The following is a 19,883-nucleotide window of genomic DNA, read 5'->3' as shown; positions in this document are numbered from 1 at the left end:
TGTAATATCAGTCTGTGTAACTCAGCTGGGATCGCATACCTTCATTGGAAAAAAACCTGGATTCGAATCCAGTTAATTTCCAGTTTGATTATTTAGTTAATTTCCTGGATTCGAATCCAGTTTGATTAAGAACCTTAATCAAAGGCCTTACAATGGAAATGTAGTATTAGTCTCGAATAGATGGGAAAGTCTTATCTTACTAAAACTCAGTTGTTGTTTTTTTCCCGTAGTTAGGCCCAATTAGCCCAAAAAGCACACGCAAATCTACAGATCAAGCAGAATATCAGAAATTTGATGGCAATGCATCCGTTTGTTCACATGAATGTGTCCGAAGACATAATCGATCATTTATCCATGCAGTCACACGAACCAGCATTTATAATTCGATGCCCTCTCAATACAAATTCCCCCTATCCTTAGTTGTGAATGACTATTTATAACACATTTCTATATATTTTTCTTACAAATATTCTTCTTATGCAGCTTATCCCACTAAAAACAGGGTCGTTGTTTTTAGTGAGTCTGCTCCTCAAGTCGTCCTCCACCAGCTCCCTCCATCTCTTCTTTGGCCATCCTCGCTTCCTCCTCCTCCTCCCCTGCATATCCATCTACATGACCTTTCTCAGACGATCCTTTCTGGTCACACCACACATCCACTTAAACATTCTCATCTCTGCTACCTCAATCCTGCTGATGTTATTTTCCCCCAGGGCCACAGTTTCCATAGCATACGTCATAGCTGATCTCACCACTTTAGATTGATCGGCACCCTCTTATCGCATAGCACTCCAGCCATCTCTCTCTCCAGTTCCTCCATCCCGCTTGTATCCTGCATCCCACTTCCGGCTCAGTCACTTCCATCTTCTTCCACTGTTGAACCTAAGTATCTAAAGTCCCTAACCTTCCTGATGGCATTTCCTTCCACTTCCAGATCTGTCTCCGCTGTCATCCACTTTACAACCCATATAATGTCTTAATTCTGCTCCGCCTCATACCTCTCTTCCAGTACTTTTTCTCAGTCAACCAAAACACAACCAACTGCATTTTCCTGGTGTTTATAAAGTTTTGTGCGACTGTGGTCAACCTTATTTTGGCCAGAGAGATAAATAGTTCTGAACCCTTCACATTTGAACAACAATCTAAGCTACAATTTGCCTCATTCACATAGCGCAGTAATCCAATACTGGCGATCTAAAATTAGCTGTCGCACACATTCAACTCATGCCAACGGTAGCACGCGGTCACCTATTCAAATATGACTGTTACTATTCTGCTTCTTTTTATTAAGCTGGAAAGTCCATGTTTTTTACCTTGTTATTTTTATGTCTTATGTTATTTCTTACTCACCTGAAGAAGTCGGAATACCGATGAAACTAGTCGTGATTTATTAAAGGTTTTTGTTATACTTTCTCGGGTTCTAGTCAGTTAAATTTTAATCTTATATATTCAAAAAGCTGTGTAGCTCAGTGGATGTGGCGTTTGCACACCACCGCACTAGGCCGCACGAAGGAAGTCTTGGTTTCGAGTCTAGTCGGCGACTAGAGGAAATTTTTCTAAGCCTTTTTTCGACCGGTTCCCGAGTTAGTCGATCTCTGGCACGGGCAAGCAGGTTTTTCCTCCCGGAAACTCGGGTTTTTCGTCCTGTAAACTCAAGAAAATCGACCGTAGAACCCACATTATTTCAGACATTAAATATATTGTGTTAGGGTTAGAGACCACGAGATGGCGGCACATTTGAGCCGTCTCTCTTCACTGCGTACCGCTTAATTAGTGATAGCCTTGGGCCATCTGTCTCTGATTGGGTACCAGTGGAGATTGAACTGCCCACTCAGTCTCCAAAAGTTAGATAGGGCTAAATGGCCTCGCCTACTCCCGTATATACGGGAATAAAAAGGCGTTAGCTGATTTTTTTTTCTGATTCAAAAAGCTTTAATGACTGTTACCGAGTAACAGTCATTAAAGTAACTAATTTCAGCCTTTTACAGCCTTCATCTGGTATCCACTAAAGGTAGAACACAATAATAAAAATTGAAGTTACAAAAAACTGAGAATTACAGGCAAAAATGCAATACATAATTGACATAAAAACGTTGTATTTTTTAAGTTGTTCTATCCAACGCGCCATTGTTTATAGCGTGCGTGCTTGTGAGGTCTCGTGAACGCCAGTATTGAACAACTGCAGTATGGCTATCGGGGATGTTATAACTCAAATTGCTGTTCAAATGTTCAGGATTAAGGAGGATTTCCCTGGATTCCATGATTTTCCTTTCAAACTCATCACTGCAGCGAAAAATGTTTTCGGATTTATCCCAGCAAACTGAGGGACTTTGGAGATCATTATGAGGATGGTTTGAGAAAAGAACATGACTGGACAGCGCAGATGCATGTGATGTTGACATCACATGTATTCCGTTCTTGGATAAAATTCTTACACGATGCTCTGATAGATTAAAAATCTCTATATACAGAAAACCCACTCATACTAATAGATATCCGCACTGTTAATCTCATCGATTTCCACCTCAAAAGCTCGGAACTATTTCTACCTTAGGACACAGAGCACGCTCTCTTTTAAATGAACCAGAGGAGCTCCAAAAAGAAATTAATCACCTTTCTCTTATCTTTAAACAAAACGGATATTCTGAAAAAACGATTAAGAAATTTCTTCTGGGTCCTCCTAGGCAGTGTACTACGGAAACTACCAATTTTAAAGGTAGCATCTCCATCCCATACATTAGTTCAGTCTCCAATAAATTGGCTAAAGTCCTTAAAAAACACAACATCAGGACGTTTTTCATACACTTCCTAAAATCCATTCTCTTATAAGCCATCGCCTATTCATCACAACCTAAAATATCCAGGTGAATGCAAATTATGGTGCGATTGTAATATTCCTTACTTTGGACAGACTAACAAATCTATTGAACTACGTATAGAAGAGCATAAGAGAGAGAGACATCTCCTATAAAAGAACACATGCATCTTCACTATCCAGTCATGTTCTTTTCTCAAACAATCCTCATAATGACCTCCAAAGTCCCTCAGTTTGCTGGGATAAATCCGAAAACACTTTTCGCTGCAGTGATGAGTTTGAAAGGAAAATCGTGGAATCCAGAGAAATCCTCCTTAATCCTGAACATTTGAATAGCAATTTAAGTTACAACATCCCCGATAGCCATGCTGCAGTTGTTCAATACTGGCGTTCACGATACCTCACAAGCACGCACGCTATAAACAATGGCGCGTTGGATAGAACAACTTAAAACAATATAACGTTTTTATGTCAATTATGTGTTGCATTTTTGCCTGTAATTCTCCGTTTTTTGTAACTTCAATTTTTATTATTGTGTTCTACCTTTAGTGGATACCTGATGAAGGCTGTAAAAGGCTGAAACTAGTTGTATCATTTTCATTAAAACTTAATATTTTTTCTCGGTTTAAAGTCATTAAATATATATATAAACTTTGGTTTGTTTACTTAGGAAAAGGATTAAAACTAAGTTTAAAATTTCTTGGTATCTTTAACACATACACACACACATATATATATATATATATATATATATATATATATATATATATATATATATATATATATATATATATACTGAAGTTCCTTATAATTCTAAATATTACACATTCCAAATGTTCTGGAGATGAAATCTTAAAGATTGAGAAATTAGGTTACTATGTGCTTAAAGTAACAGAAATTCCGTGCTGATGGTGACCCACTTCTAGAAAATTATCAGTAGGAACCGATGACACTAAAATACGATTCTACTAAGAACTACACTCTAATGGAAAGCCCAGATAAGGTATCGAGCTTAGACTGTGGTTCTCTCCACCCCCTCCCCCTCGAAGTGTTTTTCTTGACCTTTTTCCCTTTATTTTTTAATTTCGTTATCCATTATGAAGAAGAATCCTGAAATAGATGGGGGGGGGGGATGAGATTCGAGGCTCATCTGAAACACCAAACGAAGTTATAGAATGACAAAAGACAAGCAGATTTCAGTGTATTTCATTTATAATATAATAAATATAATAATAATAAAATGAAGAGAAAAAAAAACGCGTACTTAACTCAGCTAGTAACGATGCAGTTTTGTCGAAAAACCAATAGGGAACAGGTTTCGAATCCTGGCTTATAGAATTGCATATTCTCAGAGAGAATATGCAATTGACAGACATAAAATACGATATTGATAAGATTAACTTCCTCATCGCAGTATTAATCAAGTGACCTGCATTATATGTGGAAGTGGCTTTTGCTTGTATAGCGCTAGACTGCTCGATAAAAGGCGTTATTTCAGTCTCGTCGATCTCTGGCACAGACTATTATGATTTCCTCTATGAAGCTCGGGTTTTTATCCCCTCACAAATTATAATGCCTGTTAGTATTAAGGATCACGAGATGGCAGCACTTTTCTATACTCTGCATCCAAGGCGTATACATCTTGATAGTCTTGAACTCAGATATCGTTGATAGCTAAGATAGTCTGCCAAGTAGTTTCCAAAAAAGTTAGTTACGTTTAAACAAAAAAAGCGTTAGTATTTTTTATTATTTAAATAATACGAATTAATGAAATATATATATTTATTATAATAACGGCGCCTTCCCCCCCCCCCAAACGTATTAACTAGTTTCGGTAGCATATCAGGCAGTGTGATCTATAATGTAAAGTTCCAATTTACCTGATAGAAGCAAAAAAACAGATAAAACCATCCATGTCTGTCTTTTGTGATTTATCAACAGCGAATGAATCAGCAAAAACTAAATATAACCCTATGCCGGTTAGATTTGATGTATCAACTGATTATTTTGATAGGAACGAAAAGATTAGGCATGTAATTGGACCACTAAACATGCTACAAGAATTTCAAATGCAACTTTCTTCAGAATTTCTTTAGAGCCTATTATATACACTGCTTGGAAAGAAGTTAAGGGACACCAACACGAACAAGGTGCATCATGCCATGTAATAAGTCACGTGTATGTAGCCGGTATAAATTGGAGGAATATGATCTTACAAGTCAGTGTAACTGTCGAGGTGAAATAACTGCGAGAAGGGAACTGATGGAGTTTGTAACAGGCATTATGATAGGATGGTATGTTTCAGGTTTCATTGATCGCTATCGTATGCATGTGGAAAGTAAGCCCCCGTAGGGCTGCAGCGAAAGGAGGTCCTGCACTTATTAAAGTGGGCGCCATCTGTTAGTTCCTCACACTATGGTGTTTGTTGACTTTTTTCCAAGCAGTGTATATTATGCAACCAATAATTGTTCTTTCCGTAGTCTTTTATGGTCTTAATTTTCGATGTATTAAAATGAAAAGCTAATTTCATAGTCAAAATTAGAGCTGTTAGCAGGTGGTGTGGGTTCGAATCCAGTGGTGGGCATGGTAAGACCTATGTAAGACCCCTGCCCTGCTTATTGGAGGCCTGAAGTGATTTGAAAAAGTTCCCTGTTTCGTCCCTAGAGCACGGTTTCCGGACTATGCAAATAAATAAATATATATATTATGATAATTTTACATATTAAATAATAAATGATAATTTTATATTAAAAAATAGAAAATTATTAAATACAGAAAAATAAAGACATTACCCCACCCAAAGTACAAAGATGCTATAAGTTTACAAGAAAGCTTGGTTGGGTGGAAGCCGCATAAAAAGTATGATATCTTTATTTTTTATTTTATTCAGTACGTGCCATGTTTTCCGGTACAAGTTGTCATAGTAACGAGAAAAAATTCAACAATCAGTTGTGCATATCGACTGTGATTACTTCATCGATGTGTCAGCAGTTAAAAACATATCTTTTAATACGCAAAAGCAAGCTCTAGTTAAATTAAATATAAAACAATCAATGATTAGCAAAATCTGATTATTTTACCATAAGATAATTAGATTCTTGATAATTTATTAATTAATATAATAATAATAATAATAATAATAATAATAATAATAATAATAATAATAATAATAATAATAATAATTCATCTATTATACTGTTTTTGCGAAATTTTAAACTTTCTTTTAAATTTTCCCTCGTGCAAATAAAAAATAATAAAAATAAAACACGATACTTCATTTATTAAAAAAAAAAAAAAAACTCTTACATCGATGTAAGCAAAACTTTCCACGATGTAGGAATGTACGGTTCTGTACCATACAGAACAATTTTTTTTTTTTTTTGAAGAAGAATTTTTATATGTTCGTTCTTCGTTAGATAGTAAAGAATATTAAAGTGTTTTAACCTCAAAATCAACACTTAGTTGATAATCAAGGTACTTTGCAGATGGGCAACCTGAAATGTGATATGGAACCATATTAAAAAAAAAAAAAAAAAAAAGTGAAGGTAGCGCGGGGCAAAATCTGATAGTCTGGACTTTCAATACTTTCCACAATTGCCTGACAGATCAAAGGGTGAATTTTTTTGGCAATCAATTCTCGAGTGAAAGACATCACAGATGTCTCTCTCTCTCTCTCTCTCTCTCTCTGCATATTCGTTTGACTAATATCAGTCTTTATTGTAACTTATCAAGGAGGGCCTTCATGCTCATTATTTTTTTCCTTCTTTTTTTTTTTTTTATAGATGGAGATACAATGATTAAGACAGCGAAAAAGACTTTGTACAATATCTGATTAAAGATAATAACACGTGCAATTAAAACATATGTTCCCACTGTTATCATAGAGGTATCATAAAAATAAAAGAGGACAAGGCCATAAAAGTTCAAAAGTCCCGTGGAAAAGTTTGAAATCTGTTGACCCCTTAATACAAAAAAAAAAAAAAAAGCATTATCAGGAGAGTTGAATAATGGAATAGCTCTCTTGTTTTCCTGCATCCTCCAGTGCACTCAAGTCTCCAGTGCTGTGTCAATGGGATCATGAATTTAAACGAACATTAGGTATGTCAACAACTGGATAACCTATCTCGTAACCGAATATTGTAAGACTTTGTTGTTGTTACAGACTAAATATATGGATCTTTGTACATCGTTTAAAAATCATTACATGTTTCTAAGGCGGATTTATTAGTTTAAAATAAAAGTTTATCACTGTTGCTGCTTTTTGAATTTTCGACACGAGGCACCAACACCGACTCGCTGAAACATCTACCCCCCAGAACTAATGAAGCTATCGCAACGCGCATGTGCGCATTGGAGAGAGAGCACACTCTAGCGGTCAAGCTGGTAACTATTTCCACCCCAATTCTGTTTACAGTACTCCCGTAGCAGAACGATATTGACTTGATGGGTGAAGCATAAATGCTTTTCGTATTTCCCTTTGTCTGAGAAGGAAAGTTCTTTGAGTGGAGAATTATTGAGCTTTAAGCTCGCCCTGAAAGGGCAGTGAGATTAACTGTGTTCAGCTGAGCATAGAATTGATTTGAGTCTTTTGTATTTGCAGAATTCTGCTTCATTGTAGTCTGAAGCTTGCTTGATCAGTGGGTTCGGATGATTAATTGTCTTGATGAAGAACTTTTCTGCTAGGTCATGAAGGAGGGATGTGATGTAGGGAATGTTGACTTCTCTGTGAATCTGGGAGTTTCTGATAAACCATGGGGCATCCAAACTCATTCTCAGACATTTGTTCTGTATTCTTTATAACATTTGAATATTTGTATTCGAGGTATGACTCCATGCAGGAGATTCGTCAGTGATGACTGGGCGTATTACCATCTTGAATATGAGTAGTTTGTTCTGAGTGTCCATTTACTTTTTCCGTTGATCATGGGGTAGAGCTGCGCAATTGCTTTGGATGTCTTTGAGCTTATGTGTTTTATATGACTGGTGAATTGTAGTTTTTTGTCGAGCATTACGCCAAGATATTTGACTGTATTCTGCCATGGGATCTTGACTCCTAGTAAATGTATATCTTCCTTGATCTGAGACTTCTTTCTAGTGAACAGTATGGCTGAACTCTTCTGTGGATTTGCTTCGATCCTCCAGTCCATCAACCATTTCTCTAGTGTGTGAATACCGTTTTGGAGTCTTTTGATGGCTAGTTTGGGGCTGAGAGATCTTGCTAATAATGCAGTATCATCTGCATATAATGCAGTGATTGTTGAGCTTGGGTTTTGAGGGATATCAGCTATGTAGATAGAAAACAGCAAGGGGGCCAGGAGTGAGCCTTGCGGCACACCCGCCAGGACCTTGCGTCTGGTTGACACAGTTTCATTTATTTTGACTTCCATGAATCTGTCTTTGAGGTATGAGTGAATTATTTTAATTTGATTTGTAGGCATACTGAATGTGATGAGCTTGTAGAGAAGACCCTCATGCCACACCTTATCAAAAGCCTTCGCAGCATCTATAAAGACCGCAGCTGTGTGGAGGATCCGGTTGAAGCCTTCGGAGATGAATTCGATCAGCCTGTGGATCTGTTGAACGGTGGTGTGGTGTTTCCTAAATCCAAACTGCTCATTAGGAATTATACCTAGTTTATCCGTTTCTGATTGAAGCCTTGTAAGGATTACTTTTTCTGCGATCTTTCCAAGGCTGAACACAAGACTGATAGGTCTGTAGCTTTCAGGGAGCTGGGTGTTTTTTCCAATCTTTTTGATTGGCGTGATATCCGCTATCTTCCATGTTAAGGGAAAATACTTGAGTCTGAGGATGGCATTAATTATGTTGACTAGATGTACAAAGGCTTTTCTGGGGAGTAGTTTGATTATTTTGTTTGTGATTCCATCTGAACCTGGGGCCTTATTGTTGTTCAAGTGGGTTATGATATTTATAACTTCTGTTGGAGAAGTGGGTGTGACAGGTTCTAGGTCATCCTTCTGTTGTGTTATGGCCTGCCTGACTCGGCAGTGAATCTTGTAGATAACATTGATGTTCAAATTTTCATAAGAGGGGTTGCATTGAGTTTCCAAGCTGTCTCACAGAGCCTCTGCCTTTTCCTTGTCAGCATGGGCTATTCCCTTCTTGGTCTGAATTAGGGGGGGGGGGGGTAAAAGTTGCCTTTTAGTGCAGAAGGTTCTCAGGAACTTCCAAATGGAGTTGTCCTCTGGGTTTAGTTTCGTTAGCTTGGATTCCCAGTCTTGGTTTCGATATTTTAGGAGAGCTTTACGGACTTGTCTGTTTAATTTATTCAAGTATGTTTTATCTTGCGGGGCTCTTGTGTTATGGTACTTCTTTCTGGATTTGTTTTTCAGTCTGATTAAATCCATGATTTCCTCGGGGATCCGACCACTAGGGTGAAAGACTGTAGTTTGGGTAACTGACTTTATTGCTTTTTTTATTTGACTGGTTTGGTTGTTTACAGCAGTCCTCTTTAGTGTGAATAGCAGGGACTGGGCCAATGTCATCAGGGACAATTCTGGAGAGCTTTTCTCAAGATATGAAAGAGTGGGGAGGGGAGAATTGCTCTTGTGTGCGGAGTTCAAGCAGAATAGGGTTGTGATCGGACGAAAGTTCATTTAATGTTTCCAGCTGATATCGGTATCTGATGTTTTTGAGGATGACTAAGTCAAGTACATCTGAGCTTCCAGCTGAGCTGTGATGGGTGGGCTCCTCTGTGGTTCCGGCTACAACAATAGAATTTTGTATTGAGTAATGGTTTAAGAGTTCGACCTTTGTCGTTGATTGTGGAGCTATACCAGGCTGTATGTTTGGCATTAAAATCACCAGCCATGATGACGGAGTCTGTGAAACCGAGAATGGTGTTCAAGTCAGATACCAGTAAGGGAATGCTGGGTGGATTATATACAGCATAGATTTTGATATTGCCAGCATTGTTGGTATGAACTTCAATGCCTGTTATCTCTAGGTTCTTGGTTTGTGGATTGGCCAGAACATTGTAGCTTAGGTAGTTTTTAATGTATATGGCTGTTCCTCCTCCACTGCTGGTGAGTCTGTCTGTTTTGTACATAATATAGTTCCGTAACTTGGGGTTATTAGCTGGCTTGAGATGTGTTTCATTTACTAATATTATGTCAGGATTGTGTCTGTGAGTGAACTCTTGCAGTACTAGGATTTTGTTACTTAGTTAATTGGCATTCCATGCAGTAATCATGAGAGAGTTTGGATGGACTTTTCTTTTATTCATTATTGAGGGCTGTCAGAATTGAGTGGGTACCTTGTAGGAATCTTTTCATGGAGGATGGCGAAGGATTTGTCATGTTGAATGCTTGTAACGTGGTAGCTAGTGAGGCAGTTAATACTGATGTTAGATTTGAGTTTATTTTATTATGAAATGGAGTAGCCTTTATTCGTGCTGCCTCTGTATAAGTTTTGGGCATTTGCTTTCTTTCCTGAGTTGTCGCGCTGGAGATAATTTGAACTGGGATGCGACTTGCACGACTGTCTTGAGCATCGCTGAAATGTGTTGGAAGGGTAGTTTTTGCTGACCCTCGGTTCTTTGGGTGTGTAATGCATCCTTTGTGTTGTTGGCAGGGTGAGGTTCTCCACAGTTGGCACATTTAGCTGCTGTGCATCTTGGCTTGGTACACATTCTGGTGGCCCTCGCTGCATTTCAAACACATGTAATTTGCCTTGCAAAGATTTTGGGCATGGCCAAACCTTTGGCACCTATGGCACTGCCCAGCTGACGACTTTTTCCTTAGTGGCTCAGTAGAAATTCTGAGGCCACAGATCGCAGTCAGTTCATATATCTCTTTCTGTGCCTTGCCAATTTCTACGAGCACCAGTGGCATTGGCCGTTTATCTGACCTGAGCATCCTGCTCACTTTTAGTGGTGTTAGGCCCTGATTCATGAAGTCAGCAGTGATTTCTTCAGAGGTGACACCTTCGGTGACCCCGCGAAGTACTACTTTGAGATTCTTTTCACTGGGTAAAGCAAAAGTGCGATAAGGAAAACGTTTGTTATCCATTAGTTTTGTCAGTTGTCTGTAGTCAGTGACTGAGGTTGACTGGATTTTGACTCCATCTTGATTTTTATCCCAGGAATATGAGATTTTATGTTCCCTAAGGGATGATGTGACAGTGGTCCATTTGTCCTTGTCCCTTAGCATAACAAGTGGAACCTATTCGTTGTTCCTCGGGACATCTGGTGTTGGTGAGTCTTCGTCCATCTGGTCGTCTGTAGTTCTTCGTCTTTTGTTAGAATGCTCTCCCTAAGAGTTGTTTTGACAAGGGGATTTTGGTGACAGAGCAGTAATGCGTTCTTCTTGTGATTTCTCATTCTCCTCCTCTCCATCCTGATCATTAGAGTGAATGTACTGTTTTATAAAACCCGGCCGGTCAGATTCAAGCTTGCCTATTATGAGTTTCAGTACCTCTAGGGACTGCTCCTTATTAAGGATCTGGATCTGCTCTTTGATGTTTTCCATATCAAAGTGGTGGTTTCCTGCCAGCAGAACTTGTTTGACAGCAGTATAAATAATCCCACAGGGCTAGGGGCCTGTCAGCAAAAGTCCTGTTGACTGAGTTGGTCTACTAACAAAATTTAGTCTTGTTGCGACCTACTAATTGGAGTATCAGTATCTCAATTGGCCACAGTTTAGAAACCTACCTCCGTATAAAACCTTAAATCCACCACTGGTCCTCATTGCGGGTGAAGCCTACCTGCCATTTGACCTCTTGTATGCAATGTAATCAGGCTCAGTCTAAAATAATACGTACATTCTCATCAAAAGCCAAAAGCAGATTCACAGTACTCCCGTAAAAACTGTCTCGTTATTTAACTGACACACTGTGTATTGAACTTTTAAAATGCCATTTGTTCTTATGCAAACCTAGTTACAATAAATAAAGCTGAAACTGCTTTGAGTACATTTTCCATCAGTTTTATCTACTGTACTATTTGCATTGTTTCATAGTTATTCGATATTCATTTATTTATTCAACGTCCCCCCCCCTTCCTTTGACATACACAATACAAAAATTCTTGAGTTTTACTTAATGCTGTTATTTCGCTAAATTCAAGGTCAGAGAGTTCAAAAATAATCCAGCCAATGAAGGGTCAATGAAGAAATTTTGGTACTTTTCCGTAAACCTAGTGATTCATGTTAATCCAAAGTTTCTTTGATTATCTTAACTTTATCGCCGCCAACAAAAACACCATAATTAAAATGAACAAATTTTAATTAATCCAGATTTCTGACGAAAAGCCGTTTCAAAAATACTTTGTCGAAGAATGCAATTAAATAATTAAAAAAAAGACAATAATAATAATCAGTATTATGCCTTTAAATATGTATTTTAATACAATGCGTCACAGGTTCTACCTGCGCATGCTCTCGTAATCTAGGTAGTGCAAACGAACAGTAACATAAATTAGCAGATGGTAGCACGATCAGATCTGAATGTTTTACGAGAATAAGGAACGTGTCCGACAAATTTTTCGATTCTAAATACAAAAAAATTAATAAAATCCGTCCGAGTCCTGGAATAACTTGCACACAGATGTACCAAACGACTCTTAGAAATGCTTAACATTTTGTGAAATGTACCTAAAAACACTTTAAAAATGGTACAAGACAAAGACAAGCTGCGTGAGTAAGATTAGCATGCTGGTGCACATGCGCAGGGTGTTCTTGAGATGTCTCATTTTTGCAGTTTTTGTATGGTATTGGTCAGGTGGCGAGATTATTATTATTACGAGCTACTCCATGGAGTCTTTAATTTAAAGAGTTTAATTCGTATTTTATATAAAATAATTATATCATTAGTTTTTATTAATCTAATCTTTTCCTGGTTTTTTTAAATTTATTTTTTAAAAGATTAGAACTTCTAATACACGATAAATGCTTTATCAATATGCTGGGTCTCTTTAAATGCTGGGTCTCTTTATGATGCGCTTAGTCGCGCATCATAAAGAGAGCCATCTTCATTTTTTTTTCATTATTATCAACTGCTAACTCATTAACTACGATTGTTGTGCTTTGTTCAGTGCCTGCGTTGATGTTGTGTTCTGTTCAGTGCCTGCGTTCAGCGGTGTAGAAGACAGTTTTGTTTGACAGTTCTGAATATCGCTTATAAATTTGGGACAATGTCAGGGGTTATTGCAAAAAAAAAGAAAAAAAAAAGAAAAGTAGATGCAGAGAATCGTCAATTTCAAGACAACTGGATGGAGGATTATTATTTTATTCTGAATAAAGGCTTGCCTGTATGTTTGCTGTGCAACGAATCCGTATCCCTCAACAAAGAATACAACTTGAAGAGACACTTAACTTCGAGACATGCGGATCACCCAAAAATTGATGGACAACTACGAAAAAATGAAATACAGAAGTTGAAGAACTTGGATACCCAGCAGCAAATGTTCAACAAGCAAAGAACGCAGCACCACAGCATTGTCAAAGCCAGCTTTGTGGTAAGCGAAAAAGTCGCTAAGTCATTTGGTGAAGGAGAATTTATCAAAGAATGTCTGCTGGATGTTGTAAGTATAATGCCTGAAAAGAAAAAAGACTTCGAGAATATTCGTTTGTCGAGACGGACTGTTGTCCGATGGGTAGAAATTATGGCTGATGATATCAAAAAAAAAAAAAAAAAGTTTAAAAGAGAAGATTGCTAGATTGGAAGCATTTTCAATTGCTTTGGATGACAGCACCGATGCCTCCGATACAGTACAACTAGCAATGTTTATTCGAGGAGTTGATGCGGATTTCAACATCACAGAAGAATTATTGGCGCTTCGGCCGTTAAAAGGAACATACAGGTGAAGATATATTTGAAACAGTCAACACAGTCTTCGAGAGATTTGGGCTTAAATGGAGTTCACTATCTGGCTTATGCACTGATGGAGCCTCTGTAATGGTGCAGAAGGGATTTATTGGAATAGTTCATGAAAGAGCAATCTGAATCAAAAGCTAAAAGAGGTCAATACATTTCCTAACTTATTTAAAAAAAAAAGATAAATATATATATATATATATTTTTTAGGAAATTTATTGACCTTTCATAGTCATCTTACATTGGCTACTTGGTGGCGCCTTTTGGAATTGTCAGTTATTGTTTAATTAGTTTTATACATGTACTGAAGATGTCTATGATACTCAGGCGAAATTCTACTAATAAATAATATTTTACGTGAGTTAATTCCGTTATTATAATTTTAATTAATAGGTCTACTTACGGTATTTCCTTACTGAAAGATATATTAGAAAAATAAACATAAAAATCCAATACTTAACTTCCAAATTCGAAACTAAATTAGCCTGGTTTTTTAATTTGCATAATTAGCAAAATTATAGTCTTAGAAACATAAAACTCATTATTAATAAGGACACGTTTTGCATAATTTATTCTCATCGTATTAGAGACGTAAAATTTCATTATTAATAAGAACACGTTCTGTCCAGTTTATAAAATTCGCAATATCAAAATCCTTTAAAGGAATTTTACAAATGTCATTAGGTTGTTTTGTTTCTTTCTTAAAAGGTAATATTTCTCATATGTTTTTCCAACTTACGTTATGGATATGCGAACGTACTCATTTCTATAAAAACATGATAGTTTTACTTGGTATCGTTCGTCTGATGTCAAAGATCAAGGTCATAAAAAAGGGTATTTATAAAAGAAAACAATTCATTCATTTAATGCAATTTTATTTTGCGTATGCGAGCAGACGACAAGGACGTTTGCTACTATCGCACTCTAGTGAGCACTTTGAGTACTTACGCGTTAGTGATAGCAATCAAGCACTGCAGACAGCGAATTATTCACAGCTGACGAGCTAATCTGACAGTGTGGATGAAGGAACTGATATATCAGCAACACGCTAATATTACGAGAACAGAATGTTCAGTTTGAGACATGGGATCATTTTTAGTTCCTCTAAACAGGAAGTCCGGTCAGTCAAGGTGCACAGATCGAAGACAAATGAAAATAAACATCACAAATCGTTTAAAGAAAGAAAATCCTTAGGTAAGTAAATTTTAATCACTATAGGCTAGAAATTACATAAATATATATTTAGGTAAGAATAAATATTCCATAAACTGCTTGGTCGTAAGTCTTTTTCAAATGTGGCTTATTTTAAAAGCTGATATTATGCTATTATTAACTGAAATTTAGTATCTTATTTTTAAGTATTTATTATTAATCTTATTTTATTATTAATTTTAGTAAATTGTTCATGATTATTTCCTCTCTTTTGGTCGTGAGGGATTGTTTATTTATAAAAGTTATGAGGGTTCTTCAACTAAACGTTTGTCAGTCAGCCTCTGGGGGGGGGGGGAATTGTAGCCACGAGAAAAGATACCGTACACCTTGGGAGGATTTGATTTTCCCTTACCACAAAGTGTCACAGAACTTGATACTTGCTACAATGATATTTGTACTACGATATTTCAAAATCACGCAAAACGTCACATGGCATCGACCTAGATCTACTCATCACCTCATTCAGCAAACTATGTCACATATTCCATAATCCCCCTTCCTGCATAAGAGTGATATCGCTTAAGGATTAACCTATTAGAAGGGATATACTCGAGTCGTCCTTTTTATTGTGCAGTATGCCAAGGTAATACAAAAGAGATTCCTGTCATCGAAATCCACAATTAACTTACAAAACATGCGTACACATGTAAATAATGCAACAAATTCTCGGAATTTTGTTGTTTGCTTGCGAAACAATTGGTCCAAGCCAAAATAAATAAACACTATGAAGTATTTATTTAGTTTTAAAATAATTCTTTTCATTTTATGACAGATAAGACTAAAGTTATAATTCTTTATTATTATTATATATAAGGTGCCTTCATGGAGTCAAAAGACTCTCCGCGGGAGCCCCAACATTGACATACTAACCGTTATTGACACAATACCTGTCATATTTCCCCTTAAACTCATTCACAGATGAAGCATTCACAACCACCTCTCGCAACGCATTCCACCCATTCACAACCCTCCAAGCAAAAAAATCTAGTCCTAACACCCTTGTTAACCACACTCTTACACAATCTCCAGGGATGACCCCCTCGTTTTCACCCTTCCTGCACTGGTCTTAAAAAGGTTATCAGTATCAATCCTATAAAACCCTTTTAATAATTTATATGCCTCTATCATATCTCCTCTCATACGTCTATCAACTAGTTTTTGAATCCCACAGACTTTCAATCTATCCTCGTAGGAGACATCCCACAGTCCTGCAACAATTTTCATAACTTGCTTCTGAATCCTCTCCACCATTTCCACATCACCAAGAAATCCAGGTGACCAGATCTGTGTCCAATAGTCCAAATGAGGTCTTATTAATGCCTTATAAAGTGGGACAATCACTTCTTTATCCCTGCTTGTCAGTGTGTTCTTCAATAACCATGTAATCTGATGTGAAGTTTTGGCAGCCTTTGCAATATGCCCTCGAAATTTAAGTTCTCTGTCCACAATAACTTTTTAAAGTGTCTCGCCTCATCAACTTCTTGCAGTTCATTCCATTAATATACTAAACAGCATGTTATCTCATTCTTCCGAAGTGCATCACTTTCCACTTGGCCACATTAAACCTGGCAGCCATTTAGTTTAGCCCAAACCGTCAGCCTATTTAAGTCATCCTGCAAGATATCCACATCATCTGAATTAACTATCGCTCTTCCCAGTTTTGCATCATCAGCAAACAAGTGGATGTCTCCTTTCCAAGTATTCCCAATATCATTCATGTACAAATTAAATAATACAGAACCGAGCACTGAGGCACACTACTAGTCACCCTCCTTCTGCTGGACTCCGCTCCACCATATACCACTCTTTGATATATTTCCTAAAAAGTACAAACAAATAAATAAATAAAATAATAATAAAATCAGCAAATTATTTGAGCATGCGCAGTCAGTAACTGTTTATTGTACGTTTTGGTTTTAATGCTTTGGATATTCTGGTTCTTCTTTTTTCATTTAAGTTTATTCATCAAATTGATTAAGATTTTAGATTTGCGTTTGTTTTGATATATGTCATTCTAATTAAATGTCACCTAACCTTATCGATATTTTCAGGAATATATTGACACGTGAAACGTGACATTATGAGAAATGTAAGGTTTATTTGATCACCATAGTGACCAAATAAACCTTAAATGTCATCTAATCTATTCAAAATCGTTATCTCATGGTATTTTTAAAAATTTCCCAATCCATAAAAACAATGTACAAAGACATCAAGGGTGGGAATGTAAACGATCTGACGGGTTAATTACTTTTAATCACGAAAGAATTAAATTTCTCGAAGCTTTTAAGTTTTAGTGTGACCTTGGATAAAACAAAGTCAGGTTAGAGGCTTATTAAGGATGAGGGAACTTGTCAGACCTTCGACTGAAGCTGGGATAAGTGAAGGTAGCAGTACCTATTCTTCAGATAATTCATCTTTGTTTCGCTAATCCTGAGAACAAACGCATCTGATAGATTTACTGAAGACTCAAGGCCTTCATTATCTCGAAACAATGCAGTCGCGTGGATGATTTCCCATTTGAAATGTGCGTCTGTTATAAGGGCTTTTCGATTAAAGGAGAGTTAGCAGTCTCATGCAGAAGTATAGTCTCTTTGCATCCCGCACGTTATGCAAACTGGCCATAAAATACACGCGCAATTTAGAGACAAAAGACAATTTCCTCATAGCGTTAGTTGTTAGGATATCAAGCCAGAGTGTGGGTGTTATGTATAATAATTCCTCTCTGAATTGACGGATTTTGCTGAAATTTGGCATTACGAATCGTTAGAAAAATGCACTGTAAGATCGGTTTTAGTCGGATCATTTTTAGTGGCAAAATAATCACAATGACTGGAAACTATACACATTTATTAGGAAAAAATAACGAACGGAAGACTTATATGGAAATTAGTTAACAGATTTTAAATTTTTGCCTTAGTATAGAATTCATCTTCAGTACAATCAGTAGTAGAACACAATTAAAACACAAATAGCGAATTTTTTTTTAAGTGCCTTCATGTCTCAAGTAAGACGAGAGTTTAATGAAATTCCTAATTAATTTAAAAAAAAAAAATATATATATATATATATATATATACACACACACAAGAAATTCGGAATTATTAGAGCAGCGATACAATAATGTTTGTTTTCCATAGGGGAATGAGAGCAGGCCAGCAGATATGCTTAAATTCGGATGATGTAATATGGTCTTGCAACTTTCTTCACAGAAACGTTCCACTCTTACGCAAAATCTTAGTATTCTTCCACAGGATTCTGTGGAAGAATACCAAGATAACAGGGACGAATGCTGGTTTTGAAATTCACGCTTGCTCTTGTTATCATTCAGGGAGTGAGAGGTGTGATTGAAGTCTGATTAGCGGAATAATGAATTACTGACCATTTAAAACCATGTGCTGTATTTAGAAATTTATGTACATTTAATCATACAAATACAACATTTATTTTACAAATGATGTTCTATCTTTTTCAATTTAGCCACTTGAAATACAAATTCTACCCTACGGTTCTTCTTTATGAACTGGTCAATAGCATCGTCATAAAAAGATGGTTGTAACTTAATTTTCTCAAGCAACACGCGTACTTGTAAAGGCAGGCTGAAGCTCACTGGCTAGAGCTACGTTGACTGCGTATGGTCTGTGTATAAGACGACGTGAAGGGAGCGGAAATGGCTATGCGCGCGCATGAAATCACAGTGCTGCAACGAGCACCTGGAAGCTCACACAACCGAACAAGCCAAGATAGCTTTGACTAGACGAGCAAGCATCGGCCTTCGATACACAACGCAAAGCTCAATTATTGCCGCGCAAGCTTAAGACGTCTTCTGTCTACAAAAATAAAAGCCTAAATGGAATGCTTATAAATGCGTGCATTTATTAAAATAAATATGGCTTCTTTCTCAAGTAATGAGCTTGGCAACAAGCATGGAGAATTCGCCCCTGCAAGATAATAACGCAGATAACAATTCTGGATATAAGATTTTTTCTTAACTACGGGCGGCGGCAGATCTTCCTGGTTGTCCGAAATAAAACAAGCATCTGGTCAACACCTGGAAAGCTAAATGTGGGACGCTTAGGTGAATAAAGGGAAGATGGAAACTTTCCTGACAGCACGAAAAAAAAAAAAAAAAGACGATACTGAGAAGCAGCGGATCGTATGCGAATGTTCCGATATTGCGAAAGTTATCCTCTAATTTTTTGTAACTATGTCCATCTTAGTCAAATACGCATTTACAGTACGGCGCAAAAAAAAAAGTACTAAAAAAACTAAAACGATATATGTTATGGAGTAAACTGGTTTATTAATAAAGAAATATGTTTTTACATGACGTACATCCACAACAGTAGATTACGTGCTCGAAATGGGTACTTCAAGACAGGTTTCGTAACGCATGCAAAAGTTCTCTTGGAGAATAAGGGTTGGGACACTTGCTGGACATATCGTGTAATTTTATCCCTTACTTCATCAAGATTTGAAGGCTGGTCATGGTGGAATATCCATTCCTTCAACATACTCCAAACGAAGGCATCAAGTGGTGTGAGATCAGGAGAACGTTAAGGGTACGGAAATTCTGTTAACCTCGAAATGAAACTCTATTGCTGGGGCACGCTTATAGAAACGCTAATTTGCTCTACCAACTCCGTATGAACGAAAATGATGCTCAACAATAAATGTCTTTTCTTTCAACGTCGAAACCATTGCTACAGCTAAATGTAAACTGTACGCGTGCTCTTCTATTATATGCATGCAGTCGAACGGCATATCTCATAGCGCGTGTACTGAGGGGGGGGGGGGGGGTCTCGAAGTTCAGTACTTTTTTCGCACCCATACTGCATATGTTACCAATGACAATAATGAATATCAGTGATGTCCTTCATTTTTATAAATTTTTTAACTTTAATCAGTGATCGGTGAGAGAAAAGTATCTTTTGGAAAGCTGTTCCTTCCTTTCTGCAGCATGAACATTATTCGTTACTCCTGTAAAACAACTGGCCTTAGAACACTCAATTTACAGGCAGTACACTTG

At 37.1% G+C, this 19,883-nt stretch overlaps 1 protein-coding gene across 1 annotated transcript in view; it reads left to right on the top strand.

Moving 5' to 3' along the window:
* The first annotated feature begins 14,670 nt into the window (after positions 1–14,670).
* The window catches only part of LOC150102197 (microtubule-associated protein 1 light chain 3 alpha-like), a 37,894-nt gene continuing 32,681 nt past the window's right edge, over positions 14,671–19,883 (top strand). The window contains exon 1 of the mRNA XM_090399669.1: positions 14,671–14,836. Within this exon, the coding sequence (XP_090255795.1) occupies positions 14,710–14,836 (127 nt within the window). The 5' untranslated portion in view covers positions 14,671–14,709. The remainder of the gene's footprint in view (positions 14,837–19,883) is intronic.

Source organism: Typopeltis vanoorti, chromosome 10, assembly GCF_054136105.1.
Source record: "Typopeltis vanoorti isolate ZY-2024b chromosome 10, IOZ_Tvanoo_1.0, whole genome shotgun sequence".
In the NCBI taxonomy this organism is placed as follows: domain Eukaryota; kingdom Metazoa; phylum Arthropoda; class Arachnida; order Uropygi; family Thelyphonidae; genus Typopeltis; species Typopeltis vanoorti.
The sequence above is the reverse complement of the archived record's forward strand: the minus strand, read 5'-3'. Positions and strand labels throughout refer to the sequence as shown.